The sequence below is a fragment of the Salvelinus fontinalis genome, chromosome 10 (genome assembly GCF_029448725.1).
Source record: "Salvelinus fontinalis isolate EN_2023a chromosome 10, ASM2944872v1, whole genome shotgun sequence".
In the NCBI taxonomy this organism is placed as follows: Eukaryota; Metazoa; Chordata; class Actinopteri; order Salmoniformes; family Salmonidae; genus Salvelinus; species Salvelinus fontinalis.
The window spans coordinates 32,665,151-32,683,104 of NC_074674.1; the positions used below are offsets into that span (position 1 = coordinate 32,665,151).

A 17,954-nucleotide genomic window follows, 5' to 3' on the forward strand; every position below is an offset into this window, starting at 1 on the left:
ACTCCCAAGGATGAACCAGACTTGTGGAGATCTCCAATTTTTTCTCTGATGTCAATGAGCCTATCAGAAGCTCCTAAAGCCATGACATAATTTTCTGGAATTTTCCAAGCTTTTTGAAAGGCACAATCAACTTAGTGTATGTAAACTTCTGACCCACTGGAATTGTGATACAGTGAATTATAAGTGAAATAATCCATCTGTCACAATTGTTGGAAAAATTACTTGTGTCATGCACAAAGTAGATGTCCTAACCGACTTGCCAAAACTATAATTTGTTCACAAGAAATTTGTGGAGTGTTTGAAAAACTAGTTTTAATGACTCCAACCTAAGTCTATGTAAACTTCCGACTTCAACTGTATAATGAAATCAGTCAATTGAAATAAATAAATTAGGTGGCACAGCCATGGCCCGCCATGGCCCACCCACTTGGTACCAGGCCCACCTACTTGGGCGCCAGGCCCAGCCAATCATAAGGAGTTTTTTCCCAAAAAAGGGCTTTATTACAGACAAAAAGTCTCCTCAGTTTCATCAGCTGTCCGGGTGGCTGGTCTCAAACGATCCCGCAGGTGAAGATGCCAGATGTAGAGGTCCTGGGCTGGCGTTGCTACACGTGGTCTGCGGTTGTGAGGCCAGTTGGACGTACTGCCAAATTTTCTAAAATGACATATGGTAGAGAAATGAACATTTTATTCTCTGTTAACAGCTCTGGTGGACATTCCTGCAGTCAGCATGTCAATTGCACACTCCCTCAAAACTTGAGACATCTGTGGCATTGTGTTTTGTGTCAAAATTGCACATTTTTGAGTGGCCTTTTGTCCCCAGCACAAGGTGCACCTGTATGATGATCATGCTATTTAATCAGCTTCCTGATATGCCACACTTTTCAGGTGAATGGATTATCTTGCCAAAGAAGAAATGCTCACTAACAGGGATAAACATATTTGTGCACAAAATTAGAATCTTTTTGTACGAATGGAACATTTCTGAGATCTTTTATTTCAGCTCATGAAACATGAAACCAACACTTTACATGTTGCATTTATGTTTTTGTTCAGTATATATGGGTAAACCTATTATCAGGGATGTCACCACATTCCATGTGAAGTTGTCTTGTTTAATTGTTGCTTTTAGATAGGTTGGTGACAATTAGCCTCCTAGTGTCCATCACAACGTAGCATCCCTGGTGCATCACAACCCAGCATCACAGGGGCTCATTATGTGACACAGGAAGGAAACATACTCCCTGTGCAAGTAATACTGGAGGGTGTGCATCTTTCTGTGTGGGAGGATGTTGATGTGTATATGAGAGAATCTTTTTGTGTGTGGATGAGTGTTTTCAACTAAACCTGACCTAGACACTCTCGTATATGTCTGTGAGTGGATGAGTGTGCATATATCCATTTGTGGAGTATGGAGGGACGCTGGACATGTAGAGAAGGAGAGGATGAAACAAGCACAGAATCATCTGCAGTCTCCCCTACAGCTCTCCTGATACCCAGACAGACTGAAGACAGGGAGACACCAGACAGTGCAGCTAGAGCCAGTCACTCAGGGTTGGACGGCTAGAGGAAAGTGCGGAGGCTGTGTGATATTTCACAGAGAGCTGTAGGATGTTGGAAAAACAACATCAGAAGTTTGAAAGCAACGGGATGATAAGTGACAATTCTTGTTTGTCTGACTGCCTGTCATCCTCACTCTAAAGGTGATTTTAAGGAAATGCATAAAAAACACAAGCATAGGGACATTGTTATGTGACTATGTTTGAAATAATGTCTATATCAGCATTTAGCTGGGATAGTCTAACTTTATTATTGTCTGAGAAATCCAGATCTTTCAGAGCCCGATGGCCCATTACAGGTCAACACTACCACCTTGTGGTAAGAAAGTGACACTGCACACCCTGACAGTCAAGTAAGAAAGGAGGCGGGGCACACGGGAATTATGCAAAGCTTGTTAAGGAAAATGGTTAAATAAAAGAAACAAGCAATTTAATGGTGTAAGCTAACATCAATTCTTAAGGTATGATTTTTGTGGGAGTGTACTGTAATAACCTGGCTAGATTATAAATGAACAAATGCGTTTAAGAATTCCCGGTTTATTAACCAAACTCAACACAGGCTACTGTTTGGTCGTAGCCCACGCCAAGTAAATCAACCAAGGAAAATCATATCAAACAACGGTGACTCATCTCTTGTTAAGTCCAGACGTAAAAAGATACAACAATGGTTAAGCATGCGGTGCACCCCCCTCCACCAAGCACAAATATGCTCTGCACCGGAACATTCCAGGCATTCCTGTGGTTGGCAGATAGCAGGTTGACTGGACCCCGCGAACACTGGTTACTGGTAAGTACAACACAACAAACAGCATAACTCATAACACACAACTGTCTGTGCGGGTTTCTACAACAGATACTGTTCCTTCTTAGTTGATGTGTTTCTTGTCAACGAGATAACTTTATAGCAGTAGATGGAGGTGGTAGCATCACTCACTCTAGCCCTACTTACTGCAGGGGTAGGCAACCTTGGTCCTTTAGGGCCCTAGTCACGTTTAATTTTTATTTATTTAAATGACCTGGAAGACCAGGGGCCTCATTTTAAACGTTGCGTAGACACAAAAGAAGGCTTAAGCCACTTTCTAAACAAACTTTGTGATTTATAAAAAAGTAACTTGAGAATGTGCGGTCCTCTACTAACACTTTGACCCATACGTACGCACATAAACTGGAGAAATGAGGAACTGCGACTCCGATGGCAGAAGGATGAAACGCTTTGAAAGTGATACCTTTGTGTAAAATAAATCAAAATATTACCTGTCACGTATTATATATTATTAAGAGTTCCCTGGAGTGCACACAAAAAACAAGATTTAGGATAATAAATACAAACATTTGTTAGTGCAAAAGAACCCCTCAAATATGAAAATGTCGCCAAAGAGGATGGCTGACGTTTTACATGCCCGTAATCAATTGTGCTATTCCGTATTTTTTTTCTGCTTTGTTTGTAACTTATTTTTAAAACTTATTGTGTACATATTGTTGCTGCTACTGTCTCTTATGTCCGAAAATAACTTCTGCACATCAGATCTGTGATTACTCACCACGGACTGGAAGAAACTTTTTCCTTTAAGAGTCCGACATGAAAGAGATACTGCTCTCCCGGGAACAGGCCCAGGTCCACGTCAGTTGCGTGAAGAAAAGACGGAGGAAAAGAGGACACAGATCAGGCTGCCTTTTGAGAATCTGTAGGCGAGCGAGTAAACTCCCATTGCCATCAATTCTACTTGCTAACATGCAATCATTGGAAAATAAAATGAATGACTTACGATTATCCTACCAACGGGACATTAAGAACCGTAATATCTTATGTTTCACCGAGTCGTGGCTGAACGACGACACAGACAATATAGAGCTGGAGGGATTTTCAATGCACCGGCAGAACAGAGAAGCTACGTCTGGTAAGTCGATGGGTGGGGGTGTGTGTCTTTTTGTCAATAACAGCTGGTGTGCGATGTCTAATATTAAAGAAATCTCGAGGTATTTCTGAGGTAGAGTACCTTATGATAAGCTGTAGACCACACTATCTACCAAGAATTCTCATCTATATCATTCGTAGCCGTCTACCACCACAGACTGATGCTGGCACTAAGAGCGCACTCAACCAACTCTATAAGGCCATAAGCAAACAAGAAAATGCTCACCCGGAAGCGGGAAACTGAAATCAGTTTTACCCCATTTTTACCAGCATGTCACATGTCCAACCAGAGGGAAAAAAACTCTAGACGACCTTTACTCAACACACAGAGATGCATACAAAGCGCTCCCCCGCCCTCCATTTGCCAAATCCGACCATAATTATATCCTCCTGATTCCTGCTTACAAGCAAAAACTAAAGCAGGAAGTACCAGTGACTCGCTCAATACGGAAGTGGTCAGATGGTGCAGATGCTGTGCTACAGGACTGTTTTGCTTGAACAGACTGTAATATATTCCGGGATTCATGCAATGTCATTGAGGAGTATACCATCTCAGTCATCGGCTTCATCAATTAGTGCATCAACGACATCATCCCCACAGTGACCGTACGTACATATCCTAACCAGAAGCCGTGGATTACAGGCAACATTCGAATCGAGCTAAAGGCTAAAGCTGTGCCCATTAAGATTTCAAGGAGCGGGACACAAATCCGGACACCTATAAGAAATCCCGCTATGCCCTCAGACGAAACATCAAACAAGCAAAGTGTCAATACAGGATTAAGATTGAATCCTACTGTTGGATGTGGCAGGGCTTGAAAACTATTACTGACTACAAAGGGAAACCCAGATGCAAGCTGCTCAGTGACGCGAGCCTACCAGATGAGCTAAATGCCTTTTATGCTCGCTTCGAGGCAAGCAACACTGAAGCATGCACGAGAGCACCAGCTATTCTGGATGACTGTGATAACGCTCTCGGTAGCCGATGTGAGCAAGACCTTTAAACAGGTCAACATTTACAAAGCCGCGGGGTCAGATGGATTATCAGGGCGTGTACTCAAAGCATACGCGGACTAACTAGTAAGTGTCTTCACTGACATTTTCAGCCTCTCTCTGACGGAGTCTGTAATACCTACATGTTTCAAGGAGACCATCATAGTCCCTGTGCCCATGGAAGCGAAGGTAACCTGCCTAAATGATTACCGCCCCGTAGCACTCACGTCGGTAGCCATGAAGTGCTGTGAAAGTCTGGTCATGGCTCACAACAGCATCCTCCCAGATACCCTAAACCCACTCCAATTCGCATACCGCCCCAACAGATCCACAGACAATGCAATCTCAATCGCACTACACACTGCCCTTTCCCACCTTGTCAAAAGGAACACCTATGTGAGAATGCTGTTCATTGACTACAGCTCAGCGTTCAACACCATGTGCCCACAAAGCTCACCGCTTAGCTAAGGACCCTGGGACTAAACACCTTCCTCTGCAACTGGATCGTGGACTTCCTGATGGGCTGTATCAGGTGATAAGGGTAGGCAACAACAGGTCTGCCACGCAGATCCTCAACACTGGGTCCCCTCAGGGGTGTGTACTTAGTCCCCTCCTGTAATCCCTGTTCACCCACGACTGCCTGGCCAAACACGACTCCAACACCATTAAGTTTGCTGACGACACAACAGTGGTAGGCCTGATCACCGATAACGATGAGACAGCCTATAGGGAGGAGGTCAGAGAACTGGCAGTGTGGTGCCAGGACAACAACTTCTCCCTGACTGTGAGCATGACTAAGGAGCTGATAGTGAACTACAGGAAAAGGCAGGCCGAACAGGCTCCATTAACATCAATAGGGCTGTAGTGGAGTGGGTCGAGAGTTCCTTGGTGTCCACATCACCAACAATCTATCATGGTTCAAACACACCAAGACAGTCGTGAAGAGGGTACAACAAAACCTTTTCCCCCTCAGGAGACTGAAAAGATTTGGTATGGGTCCCCAGATCCTCAAAGTTCTACAGCTGCACCATTGAGAGCATCCTGACCGGTTGCATCAGCGCCTGGTATGGCAGCTGCTCGGCATCTGACCATGTAGCGCTACAGAGGGTAGTGCGTATGGACCAGTACATCACTGGGGCCAAGCGTCCTGCAATCCAGGACCTATATAATAGGCGGTGTAAGAGGAACGGCCATAAAATTGTTAGAGTCCAGTCACCTAAGTCATAGATTGTTTTCTCTGCTACCGCACGGCAAGCGGTACTGGAGCACCAAGTCTAGGACCAAAAGGCTCCGTAACAGCTTCTACCCCCAAGCCATAAGACTGCTGAACAATTCATCAAATGGCCACCGGACTATTACATTGAGTAGCTAATCCCCCCCCGCCCCCCCTTCCTCCATTTGTTTTGTACACTGCTGCTACTCGCTGTTTATTATCTATGCATAGTCACTTCATCCCTACCGACATGTACAAATACGAGTGCACAGTTTCATATATTGTTATCATATGTTTGTTGCGCAGAACTGTCAATGTGATAATGGCCCTGTCATTGTCAGTTACAATCAAGGTAATTACCACACCTGAAGGTGTTATGCAATTGGGTAGCTTTGACAATCAAATGGGTGGGTATAAAAAGGCATACAATTACAATGCGTAATGACACACAATGGCTGCTTTGGCACTGTTGGAAGATTTGGCGAATGGAAGAATTCAGAGCGGATTTTCAGAGACCAGCAAGATTTTCTGTCCAATGATGATGAGTGGCTTATGAACCGGTTCCGATTATCAAGAGCTGTTCTCTTGGATCTCTGTGCTGTAGTGGGCCCAGCTTTACAGAGAAGCACCTGCAGAAACCAAGCCGTGCCTGCCCCACTGCAACTCCTTGGTAACCTCGTTAATAGCGTTGATGGTGTCTCTTTGCGTTTGCAGGACTGCATCTGTGAGGACACGGGCGCTGGAGGGTTGTGCTGCAGCACCACCGACCCCGCTGGAACACGCAGCGACTAAAAACAATAGAAAATGTCACAATTGTTTCTGTAAATGCATGTTTAAACACAACATGAATGCATTTGGTTTACTCTTTTCAAAAGAGGGAATACTAATTACATACCTGGATCATCCGGTGCATCTTGCATGTCTGTGTCCCCCTCCACCTCCTGTCACTACTCCACTCAGGAGGGATTCCCCTATAATACCTGCAAGTTGCTCATCAAGTGGGTTGAGGTCCGGTGTCCCCTTTCCCCCGCCCGTGGCACAAACACTTTGTCTGTGTAAGGCTATGCGCCTTTTGGCCTCCACTTTTATGTTTTTATTTCTGAGAGGGTCTGACCTTCTGAGCCAGCAGCATTCACAGCGTCCGCTACATGCTGCCACTCTAATGCCTTTTTGGCATTTGTAATGCCCACACCGTGTCCACCAAACAATATATTTTTTCTTGCTTCAACCTCCCATACAAGAACTTCCATTTCACACTGGGTGAAATTTCGTTTTTTAGCCTTTCTGTCGGGATTTGCCGTCATTGTCGTCATGCAGTCAGTATGGATGAATATTAATTAGGGGCGTTTCACTGACCATTTATAGGCAACCATGCAGCAAGAGAGTGATCCAAAAAACACAAGCAATTTTACATCAGAATGGCTGAAAAGCAGCAAATATAAACTTTTTGGAATGGCCTAGTCAAAGTCCAGACCTAAACCCAATTGAGATGTAGCAGTACCTGAAACGAAGAGTTCATGTGCGAAGACCCACAAATGTCTCTGAGTTAAAGCAGTTCTGCATGGAAGAGTGGGCCAAAATTACTTCACAGCGATGTGAGAGACTGATCAACAACTACAAGAAAGCGTTTGGTTGCAGTCATTGCAGCTAAAGGTGGCGCAACCAGTTATTACTTTTTTACACTGGGGTATTGGGTATTTTATAACTTGGCTAATTAAATAAATGAAATACGTATGCACGTGTTATTTGTTTCCTTAGGTTTCCTTTATCTAATATTAGGTTATGTTTGAATATCTGATAACATTCAGTGTGAAAAACAGGCAAATATAGAGAAAACCAGAAAGGGGCAAATACTTTTTCACGGCACTGTAGCTAGCTAGCTAACATTATGCATAGTCTTTGGATGTCATGTGGGCCCACATTCTCTGTCCATAATGCCCCTTAATGGGTTTTTCTGAGACAGTTGTCCCATTTGGTTTAAACAATTTCCCAACCTTTTCCACAGTGATTTTGGCTCAGTAACACAAATGGGACCATGGGGAACACCAACACTGGTATGGGAACAGGTGGGACAGCCGCTCCAAGGAGGGCGACATGCTCAAAATTTTCATGGACATTCCTGAGGATTCTGATATGTTCCATGAATAGGATATCAAGGTTGGTTTACGTAAGCCTCTGTCAATGTGACTTTCACATTCACAAAACACATCTCTCCCTCTTCCCGTCTCACATACAGAGACTCATCTCTTCCCGTCTCACATACAAAGAGACTCGTATCTCCCTCTTCCTGTCATACCTGCTCCCGCTCTTCCCCCCTGGCGCTCGAGGGCGCCAGGCTGCCCTGTATCATGCACTCCTGCCATCATCAATTACGCACACCTGACTTCCCTCGTCACACTCATCAGCGATAGTGGATTCACCTGGACTCACTTAATCACCTGTTTTTTACCTTCCCTATATTTGTCAGTTCCCCAGCTCTGTTCCCCGCTGCTGCATTGATTGTTATGTCTTCGTTACCCATTTGCTGACGCTGTTCCTGTCTAGTTCTATGCCCGTTCCCTATTAAATGTTTGACTCCTCGTACCTGCTTCGCCTCTCCAGCGTCGTTCCTGTGACACTTCCTGTCTCACATACAGAGACTCATCTCTCCCTCTTCCTGTCTCACACACATAGAGACTCATCTCTCCATCTTCCCTGGTCTCCTAGGCTCCCCTAGAGAAAGAGGAGTACCTTGCATGGCGTCAGAACCTGGAGGATCATAAAGGGCACACTGGACCGCCCCACTGTTTTCCGCTGGACTGGAACTGGAAAGGAGGTCTCTCTGTCTGGAGATTCCCCCAACCAGGAGGTGGGTTAGCAGCCCTGGGAAGGGCATCCTACTCATAACATTATTGTTGACCTGCCTATGGTGCAATTTGTGAGTGTGTATATGCACTTATACTGATGCTCCCCTTCAGGCAGATCCACAATCGCCACAAAGTTGTTGTGACTGAAAGATCGAACACACTGACAGTAAGCATAAGTTCTATGTGGACGGAATGTTTACTTAGTCATTCACGCCTATATGGATGAAAAATAGTTTGAGTCCACTGTTAGATTGCTGATTTTGTGGTCCCCCAGCCTGTTGTAACCAACCAGCTAGGCACAGTCAACAACGTCATCCAAGTGAAGAAGACTGACTTTGAGGTGTTTGATGCAGTTATGGTGGACTCACAGAAGTGCTCTGATATATCAGGTCAGTGTCCACAACCTGTTTACCCATGCGTAACACCAGAGCCGTGTATTAAGAGAGTTGGGCCATTGAGCTTTCTGCGTTAATGATGCATCTGTAACATTCTATGGCAGCCATGTTAGCACCCCATTAATATTTCATGCTATGTAACTGAATGTCTAGAATTAGTACAACATTCTAAAAGTTGGCCCAACTCTCTAAGTACAGGCTCCACATAACACTAATGAGTGTAACCAAGTTAAGCTACTGTATTGGAAAATGTCTCCATGATGCTAGAAAGTTAGATGGTAACTGGTAATAGCAAAATATTAACTAGACTTGATGCAAAATATAAACTATAAACTTGATGTTCAATCTCGCATTGTATGTACCATCTGTTTGTGAGTTAGACCTGTCCAGCTCCCCTCCCGGGCCGTACCATCAGGATCCTACATTCCCAAGCAGGAAGGATAAGTCTCTGCCCATTCTGTCACTTCACCTGCTACAGGTCATCCTAAACAAGCACACAGGAATCTCTGAGTACAAGATGACAACAACTGAATCCAAAGCCTCATAGGAATATCAACGATGAAGACATGATAGAGCTGTTCATGTCATTGACAGTAATGTGCATGCACTGGAGTAAGATGTTTTCGCTTTCCCTCATCAGTGTGACCCTGCATTGCTTCCAGAACCCAACCATGTCATGCTCAATCACCTTTACTCCCTGTCCATTAAGGTAAGACCAGAAAGATGAAATCAAAGCCATGAAGCATTAGTAGATTGATTCAAAGTCTGCAAGATGGAACAGAATGAATCCCAGAAGAGTTGCTTTTCTAGAAGTAAAGGGAAATGTCAAGTATGTGCTAATGGAGTTGTATATTTCTCTCTCCTCTCAGGATGGTGTGATGGTGCTTAGTGCGACTCATCGCTACAAGAAGAAGTATGTCACCACCCTGATGTATAAGCCTGTCTGACCAGAGGCCTGTGGCTGTATAAGCCTGTCTGACCAGAGGCCTGTGGCTTCTCAGCCTCTGCCTTCCCACCACAGACACCACTGCTTCACACAGCACAGCCTACACCGTTGTACCTGTATATACAGTACCAGTCAAAAGTTTGGGCACACCTACTCATTCAAGGGGTTTTCTTTATTTTTACTATATTCTACATTTTAGATTAATAGTGAAGACATAAACTATGAAATAACACATATGGAATCATGTGGTAACCAAAAAGTGTCGAACAAATCAAAATATATTTTATATTTGAGATTCTTTCAAATAATTTGCAGCAATTTGACCATGAAGGCTTAATTCATGCAGTCTCCTCTGAACAGTTGATGTTGAGTGGTGTCTGTTACTTGAACTCTGTGAAGCATTTATTTGGGCTGCATTTTCTGAGGCTGGTAACTCTAATGAACTTATCCTCTGCAGTAGAGTTAACTCTGGGTCTTCTTTTCCTGTGGCGGTCCTCATGAGAGCCAGTTTCATCATAGCGCTTGATGGGTTTTTGCGACTGCACTTGAATATGCTTTCAAAGTTCTTGACATTTTGTGCATTTTGTGTATACCACCCCTACCTTGTCACAACGCAACTGATTGGCTCAAACGCATTAAGAAAGAAAGAAATTCCACAAATTAACATTTAACAAGGCACAACAAGCTGATTGAGAGAATGCCAAGAGTGTGCAAAGCTGTCATCAAGGCAAAAGGTGGCTACTTTGAATATTCTCAAACAAAACACTTTTTTGGTTACTACATGATTCCATATGTGTTATCTCATAGTTTTGATGTCTTCACTATTATTCGATAATGTAGAAAATAGTCCAAATAAAGAAAAACCCTTGAATGAGTTGATGTGTCTAAACTTTTGACTGGCACTGTATCTCAGTTCAGAATGATTTCTATTTCCAAAATCTTCCTCAGTCTGCCTTTCCTCTTGTTTAATGATTGCTGACTGTTTGATGAATGACTTAAATGTAAAATGTTGTTATAGACATAGGAGCACTAGCTTTGCATAGGAAGGATAGAGGAGTTTTGTGGGGTGGTGGGCGATTCTGACTGATAATACCTAAGGGTTGTGGCCTGTAAAGATACTCCTTTTGCCTGATGACATGAAGTCCCATCATCAGACAACCAGGAAGTTGTAGAACATAGTGTTACAGTATTGGATCAAGGATGGAAGCCCCAGTGTTGCTGTACAGTAATGATAATCATGGATTTTTTTCCACCTTTCATTGTGCTTTGCTCTTCAGCCGGTTACTTGCCATTTGGACAGTTTGCCAGTCTTTTTATGTTATCATTATGCTTCACCAGCTATATCAGTTTGCGTGTCAGTGCAAATGTTTTATTTAAATAATTGTAAGTTAAGTAGATGAACAGGATTCTCTTCCATTAGATAGTGCTGTGTATATTTTCTAAATTACTATATGGTCAAAACAGCTCCCCCACATGTGAATCCAAGGGATGAACTCAGAGGAGTGGCAGACTAGTAGAGTTGGGAGATGGTGGCAGGTAAACTAGCGGTTAAGAGCATTGGGCTAGTAACCAACAAGTTGCTGGTTTGAATCCTGGAGCTGACTAGGTGAAAAATCTGTCAGTCTATTCAGCCCCCTTGGCATTTTAACTATTTTGTAGCATTACAACCTGTAATTTAAATTGATTTTTATTTGTTTTTCATGTAATGGACATACACAAGATAGTCGAAATTGGGGAAGTGAAATGAAATAAATAACTTATTTAAATTTCTTTATTTTTTTAAATATAAAACTGAAAAAGAGGTGGGTGCATATGTATTTACCCCCTTTGCTAAGAAGCCCCTAAATAAGAGCTGGTGCAACCAATTACCTTCAGAAGTCACATTAAGTCCACCTGTGTGCAATCTAAGTGTCACATGATCTGTCACATGATCTCAGTATATATACACACCTGTTCTGAAAGGCCCAGAGTTTGCAACACCACCAAGCAAGGGGCACTATGAAGACCAAGGAGCCACTGTAACCCTAATTGCTCCTGTAAGTTTCTTTGGATAAGAGCCTCTGCTAAATGGCTTTAATGAAGCTCTAAATGTCTAGTAGTTAGAGCATTGGACAAGGAACTGAAAGGTTGCAAGATCGAATTCCCGAACTGACAAGGTCAAAATCTGTAATTTTGCCCCTGAACAAGGCATTTAACCCACTGTTCCTAGGCTGTCATTTGAAAATAAGAATTTGTTATTTTATAAGAAAAGGTAAAATAAAAAATGGACCATGTTGTGTACATTTCTTTCTTTGTGACAGATTTCTATCCCAATAAAGATAATTCATGTTATAGCATTCTGATTGTGTTATCTGTCTTCTGAAATATCTCTAAAAGAGTTTAGCAGTATATATAGGTAATAACGCTCGTAGATAGGCATAGCCTTGAATTGATAGCCCCTATCAATTTGAGTGTCACATATGGGGGATCCAATCAGAATTTATTCCTCCCCTCTGTTTGTTTGATTTCAACAGTATTGTTAATCTATTTAAGTGTTATGCTAGTATTCGTTCAAGTGATAGGTTACATGTTGATGCACAGCCCTATGGATCCTTTGTCGTGTTCTCTTCACGACTGTCTTGGTGTGTTTGGACCATTCTAGTTTGTTGGTGATGTGGATGTCAAGGAACTTGAAGTTCTCAACCTGCTCCACTACAGCCGCGTCGATGAGAACGGGGACGTGCTCGGTCCTGCTTTTCCTACAGTCCACAATCATCTCCTTAGTCTTGGTTATGTTGAGGGAGAGGTCGTTGTCCTGGCACCACACGGCCAGGTCTCTGACCTCCTCCCTATAGGCTTTTTCGTCCTTGTCGGTGATCAGGCCTACCACTTGTGTCGTCTGCAAACTTAATGATGGTGTTGGAGTCGTGCCTGGCCACGCAGTCGTGGGTGAACAGGGAGTACAGGAGGGGACTGAGCGCACACCCCTGAGGGGCTCCAGTGTTGAGGATCAGCGTGGCAGATGTGTTGCTACCTACCCTCACATGGGGGCGGCCCGTCAGGAAGTCCAGGATCCAGTTGCAGAGGGAGATGTTTAGTCCCAGGATCCTTAGCTTAGTGATGAGCTTTGAGGGTACTTTGTTGTTGAACGCTGAGCTGTGGTCAATGACCAGCAGTCTCACTTAGGTGTACCTTTTGTCCAGGTGGGAAAGGGCAGTGTGGAGTGCAATAAAGATTGCATCATCTTTGGATCCGTTTAGGCGGTATGCAAATTGGAGTGGGTCTAGGGTTTCTGGGATAATGGTGTTGATGTGAGCCATTACCATTCTTTCAAAGCACTTTATGACTATAGACGTGAGTGCTACGGGTTTGTAGTAATTTAGGCAGGTTGCCTTAGTCTTCTTGGGCACAGGGACTATGGTCTGCTTGAAACATGTTGGTATTAGACTCAATCAGGGACATGTTGAAAATGTCAGTGAAGACACCTGCCAGTTGGTCAGCACATGCCCAGAGCACACGTCCTGGTAATCTGTCTGACCAGTCTCAACGTCAACAGTGAAGAGGCGACTCCAGGATGCTGGCCTTCTAGGCAAAGTTCGTCTGTCCAGTGTCTGTTCTTTTTCCCATCTTAATCTCTTCTTTATATTGGCCAGTCTGAGATATGGCTTTTTCTTTGGAACTCTGCCTAGAAGGCCAGCATCGCGGAGTCGCCTCTTCACTGTTGACGTTGAGACTGGTGTTTTGCGGGTACTATTTAATGAAGCTGCCAGTTGAGGACTTGAGGTGTCTGTTTCTCAAACTAGAGTTACTTGTCCTCTTGCTCAGTTGTGCACCGGGGCCTCCCACTCTTTCTATTCTGGATAGAGCCAGTTTTCACTGTTCTGTGAAAGGAGTAGTACACAGCGTTGTAAGAGGTCTTCAGTTACTTGGCAATTTCTCGCATGGAATAGCCTTAATTTCTCAGAACAAGAATAGACTGATGAGTTTTAGAAGAAAGTTATTTGTTTCTGGCCATTTTGAGCCTGTAGTCGAACCCACAAATCCTGATTCTCCAGATACTCAACTAGTCTAAAGGCCAGTTTTATTGCTTCTTTAATGAGAACAACAGTTTTTAACTGTGCTAACATAATTGCAAAAGGGTTTTCTAATGATCAACGTGACATTGGAACACAGGAGTGATGTTAACTGATAATGGGCCTCTACGCCTATGTAGATATTCCATTAAATCTGCTGTTTCCAGCTACAATAGTCATTTACAACATTAACAATGTCTACGCCATATTTCTGATCAATTTGACGTCATTTTAATGGACATTTCAAAGTGTCCCCAAACTTTTGAACAGTTGTGTACATTCAGTTGGACAACTGACTAGGTATCCCCCTTTCCCTTTCCCTATGTGTTCTCCAATCTCATAAAACATATTAGAAAAAAGCTCTGTGCCATTATCCTCGCAATAACTATTGAAAGTTATTGAAAACAAGTGTGCCAATTATTTTGACCCCTATCTTTTTGAGAAGACAAATATAGCATTTTTTGGGGGTTATTTAACATCTATTTAACTACGCAAGTCATTTAAGAACAAATTATTATTTACAATGTCGGACAATTTCTGCCCTGCTTCACTATCTGGCAGTTGAACGGACAAATCTGGGTTTGACGGGTACCAGGAGAACGCTACCTACCCCAATGCATAGTCCCAACTGCAAAGTTTGGTGGAGGAGGAATAATGGTCTGGGGCTGTTTTCAACTTTGTGGCAACAGTTTAGGGAATGCCCTTTCCTGTTTCAGCATGACAAAGCCCCAGAGATCTGTGATCCAGGTCTAATCGCTGAACATCAGTGCCTGACCTCACTAATGCTCTTGTGGCTAAATGGAAGCAAGTTCCTGCAGCAATGTTCTAACTTCTAGTGGAAAGTCTTCCCACAAGAGTGGAGGCTGTTATAGCAGAAAAGGGGGGACCAACTCCATATTAATGATTTATCAATGAGATGTTCGACAAGCAGGTGTCCACATACTTTTGGTCATGTAGTGTTTTTGCCAATAATTTTGGACCTGGCTATATACACAATTATGTGGCCTTAATAAAACATGGAAGCACATATTTTCTATTGTCACTATACTGTATACACAACTCCATGGAATATCACACACACTGCACATATTCTGGGAATGCCTACTGTATAACGTGTCCAAGAAAGTCATATTTGTGCACTAATCTGTCTCAATGTCAACACAATTTCAGAATGCACATTTTCCTATGATTAGTCATAACATACATTAATGACATAAGAAAGTTACATGTAATGGAACACCAACTTTATTTAATGTACATGAAATCCAATACACCAGAGCACCAGAACGTGGGACTTTCCATGTGCCGCTGCAAGTGCTCCCATGTATTCTGTACTTGCACAGATATGAGAGACCCCAGGTTTGTCTGGGAAAGAGCCTCAAGGTCGCTGAGTTACAGGTAATATAAATAGACCTCAATGCAGAGGTTTAGGTCCATACATTCACTTGTCATTGGCTGGCAACATGGACTCCCTCCAAGCAGTATTCCTTGTTGCTTTGGGCCTCTGTTGGTGAGTCGCAGCTTTATACAATCGAATTATAAATCGGGCAAATTTACCTGCAATAGTTTCAATTGCATTTTGTCATGGATAGGTCTCCATCTTCATACTCGTTAGCATAATCCAATATTCGTGAATATGTCGTCAACTAAAAAGGGATCAATTGTTAACAGATTTGTACGTATCTTTACATACACAGATTTGACTAATAGTATGCTGAGTTTACATGGAACGAGGTAAACGGCAAACCGGATGTCATTGTTTTCAATGACAAAATGGAGGTGAATGCTGTCAGCCGCTACGGTATACAGGATTTGCCGCCAGATTTAGATTATTACAATTTTTGCCGTATCGTTGTTTTCTTGCAGATGTTGATTTGCACTGATTGTTTACTGAAATCACTATAGCAACGCATATTGTTGTCAAATATTTTTTATAACAAACCAAGACAAACCACAGCCTATCGTTTCAAACAGGAACAAATAGTCATAGTCGGCAGAACAAGCAAGGTGGGCAGAGCCATGCAAGAGCTAGTAGATCCTATTGGCGCGTTCTAGCCTACATTTGCATATTTCCGTTAGGGAACACCGACTCTGAAGTGCGTGTGTGCAATAACTCAATTCACCTTGGCATTCCTCTAAACAACGCCATTTAAAAAAACTTTGACACGGGTAAAGTCTACAAAACTTAGTCCAATCTGTTCGTAAAATATTTTCGTTTTGAGAACAGAAAACTATATTGAGATCAAATGATTCAATAATGAGAAAATTTGCAGAATGTCTGCCAAAATCTAGCTTCTCCCACTGCCGGCCACTGGGCTTCCTCTCACTACCATATTTGATAGTGAGTGGAAACGCCAAGTACTTGCTTCACATTTGTACATCCGGTGAAATGTCTGTCTCATTGTTCTATCTGTGCTGTCGTGCAGGCTTGCTTTCTTGCGTTCTTATCCCGCAATGCTGACTGGTAGGACAGTTTTTGTGTCCCTCGTCTAAACGCAGGATTAGCGTACTCATCTGATCTGGCTCAGTCTTTATAATTTAGCAATCAGTTTCCATCTTTGCTTATTTTCCCAGGAATGTTTTAAGTGTCTTGTATTCTATGTATGCCATTTATGCTTTTAAGTGTATTTATTTTCTAGCAATTTTTTATTAGCCTGTGAAAATTCTGTATTTCTTCAGTTTTATGTGAGCAAGAATCAATAAACTCAAACTTTTCTTACAGCCCAGGCAACTAACCTTAACTACAGGGCCCTGTGGCAGTTCAGAAACATGATCCTCTGCACTATGCCTGATAGCTGGCCCATCCTTGACTATGCGGACTACGGCTGCTACTGTGGCAAGGGAGGCTCTGGTACCCCTGTGGACGAACTGGACAGGTCAGGGGTTAAGGGTCAAGGGACAAGGGTTATATGTCAATAGGGCTAAAACCACTACAGTCTACACACTATCCCAACCCCTAATGAATCTATGTTGACTTGACATCAATTTATGTTTTGCTTGAAAGTTTGGGTTCTTTGTTGCTTATTGCTGCCTCCAAAGTTCTGGCCAAAGTTTTGCCAGTGTGTGTAGGTATGAGTTTGTCTCAGAGTTGGTGTGTTCTATGGTGTCATCCTACAGGTGCTGTGAGGTCCATGACCGGTGCTACTCTGATGCCATGCAGCATGATGAATGTTGGCCCATCATTGACAACCCTTACACTGAATCCTGTGCCTACGACTGTGACGAGAACCTCAGAAAGGTCACTTGCAAGAGTGAGTAGCTCCAAAGAGTCCCTTCCCCTCACTTCTTACACCACAATGATTAGCTTTATACTACATTACATACAGTGCTGCCCACAGTACACGTTACCTTGCTCTTTCCATTTTATTCTCTTACTATACCCTCCTTATCGTTCTTTCTCTCACAACCTCAGGCAACAATGACGCCTGTGAGATGTTCATCTGCGAGTGTGACAGGAAGGCTGCGGACTGTTTCGCCAGGAGCCCCTGGAACCCTGAGCACGAGCACTTTCCCAGTAGCAGTTGCCAGTAAGGTTCACAGAGGAACCTGCTTTTTCTGTATAGACTCAGAATCACCACACAACATTGTTCAGATAGTTATTTCAGTGCAATGTATGACTTGTTGAATTGCTTTCCCCATCTCACATTTTCAAGTCGTGACTCATGCAATGCATTTTGAGTTGAATCTATCTGTTTGTCACCGGTTGATGTTCACTGTCTCGTTTCCTATATCTGGTTGTGACCTACATGCCAGTCACTCTATGAATCACATCCAGTTTTACTCTGGGATTTATTTATCTTTTAGACGGTGTGGAAGATAAACTGAGTAACAGATGAAACTGAATAAACAGATTGAGAAACTCACAACAGTGTCACTGAATCTCTCTCTATTTTGAGAACTGGTCACTCTATAGAAGTAAAGAAAGAGGCAGGCAAGGAGATTATAATTCAAGAAGGGCCCAAATATTGTTCTCGACAGCAGAGTTTTCCAAACTCGGTCCTGGGGCCCAACCTGGGTGCACATTTAGTTCTTTGC

General features: G+C 43.0%; 1 protein-coding gene and 1 long non-coding RNA gene across 4 annotated transcripts; both read left to right on the plus strand.

Moving 5' to 3' along the window:
- Window positions 1-6,162: 6,162 nt before the first annotated feature.
- Window positions 6,163-10,692, plus strand: LOC129864058 (uncharacterized). 3 transcript variants are annotated; one of them, XR_008761045.1, is made up of 4 exons: window positions 6,163-7,837; window positions 8,387-8,915; window positions 9,302-9,630; window positions 9,791-10,692. It is a non-coding gene; the product is annotated as an uncharacterized LOC129864058 (long non-coding RNA). The 3 variants fall into 3 exon arrangements; XR_008761044.1 differs by having other exon boundaries at window positions 8,387-8,692; window positions 8,801-9,630; XR_008761043.1 differs by having other exon boundaries at window positions 8,387-9,630.
- Window positions 10,693-15,692: 5,000 nt separating this feature from the next.
- LOC129863282 (phospholipase A2, minor isoenzyme-like) lies at window positions 15,693-17,750 on the plus strand. The gene is made up of 4 exons (XM_055935173.1): window positions 15,693-15,720; window positions 16,642-16,795; window positions 17,037-17,170; window positions 17,332-17,750. The coding sequence occupies exons 1-4, from the start codon at window positions 15,693-15,695 to the stop codon at window positions 17,448-17,450; spliced, it is 435 nt and encodes a 144-aa protein (XP_055791148.1). The 3' UTR covers window positions 17,451-17,750.
- Window positions 17,751-17,954: the final 204 nt, after the last annotated feature.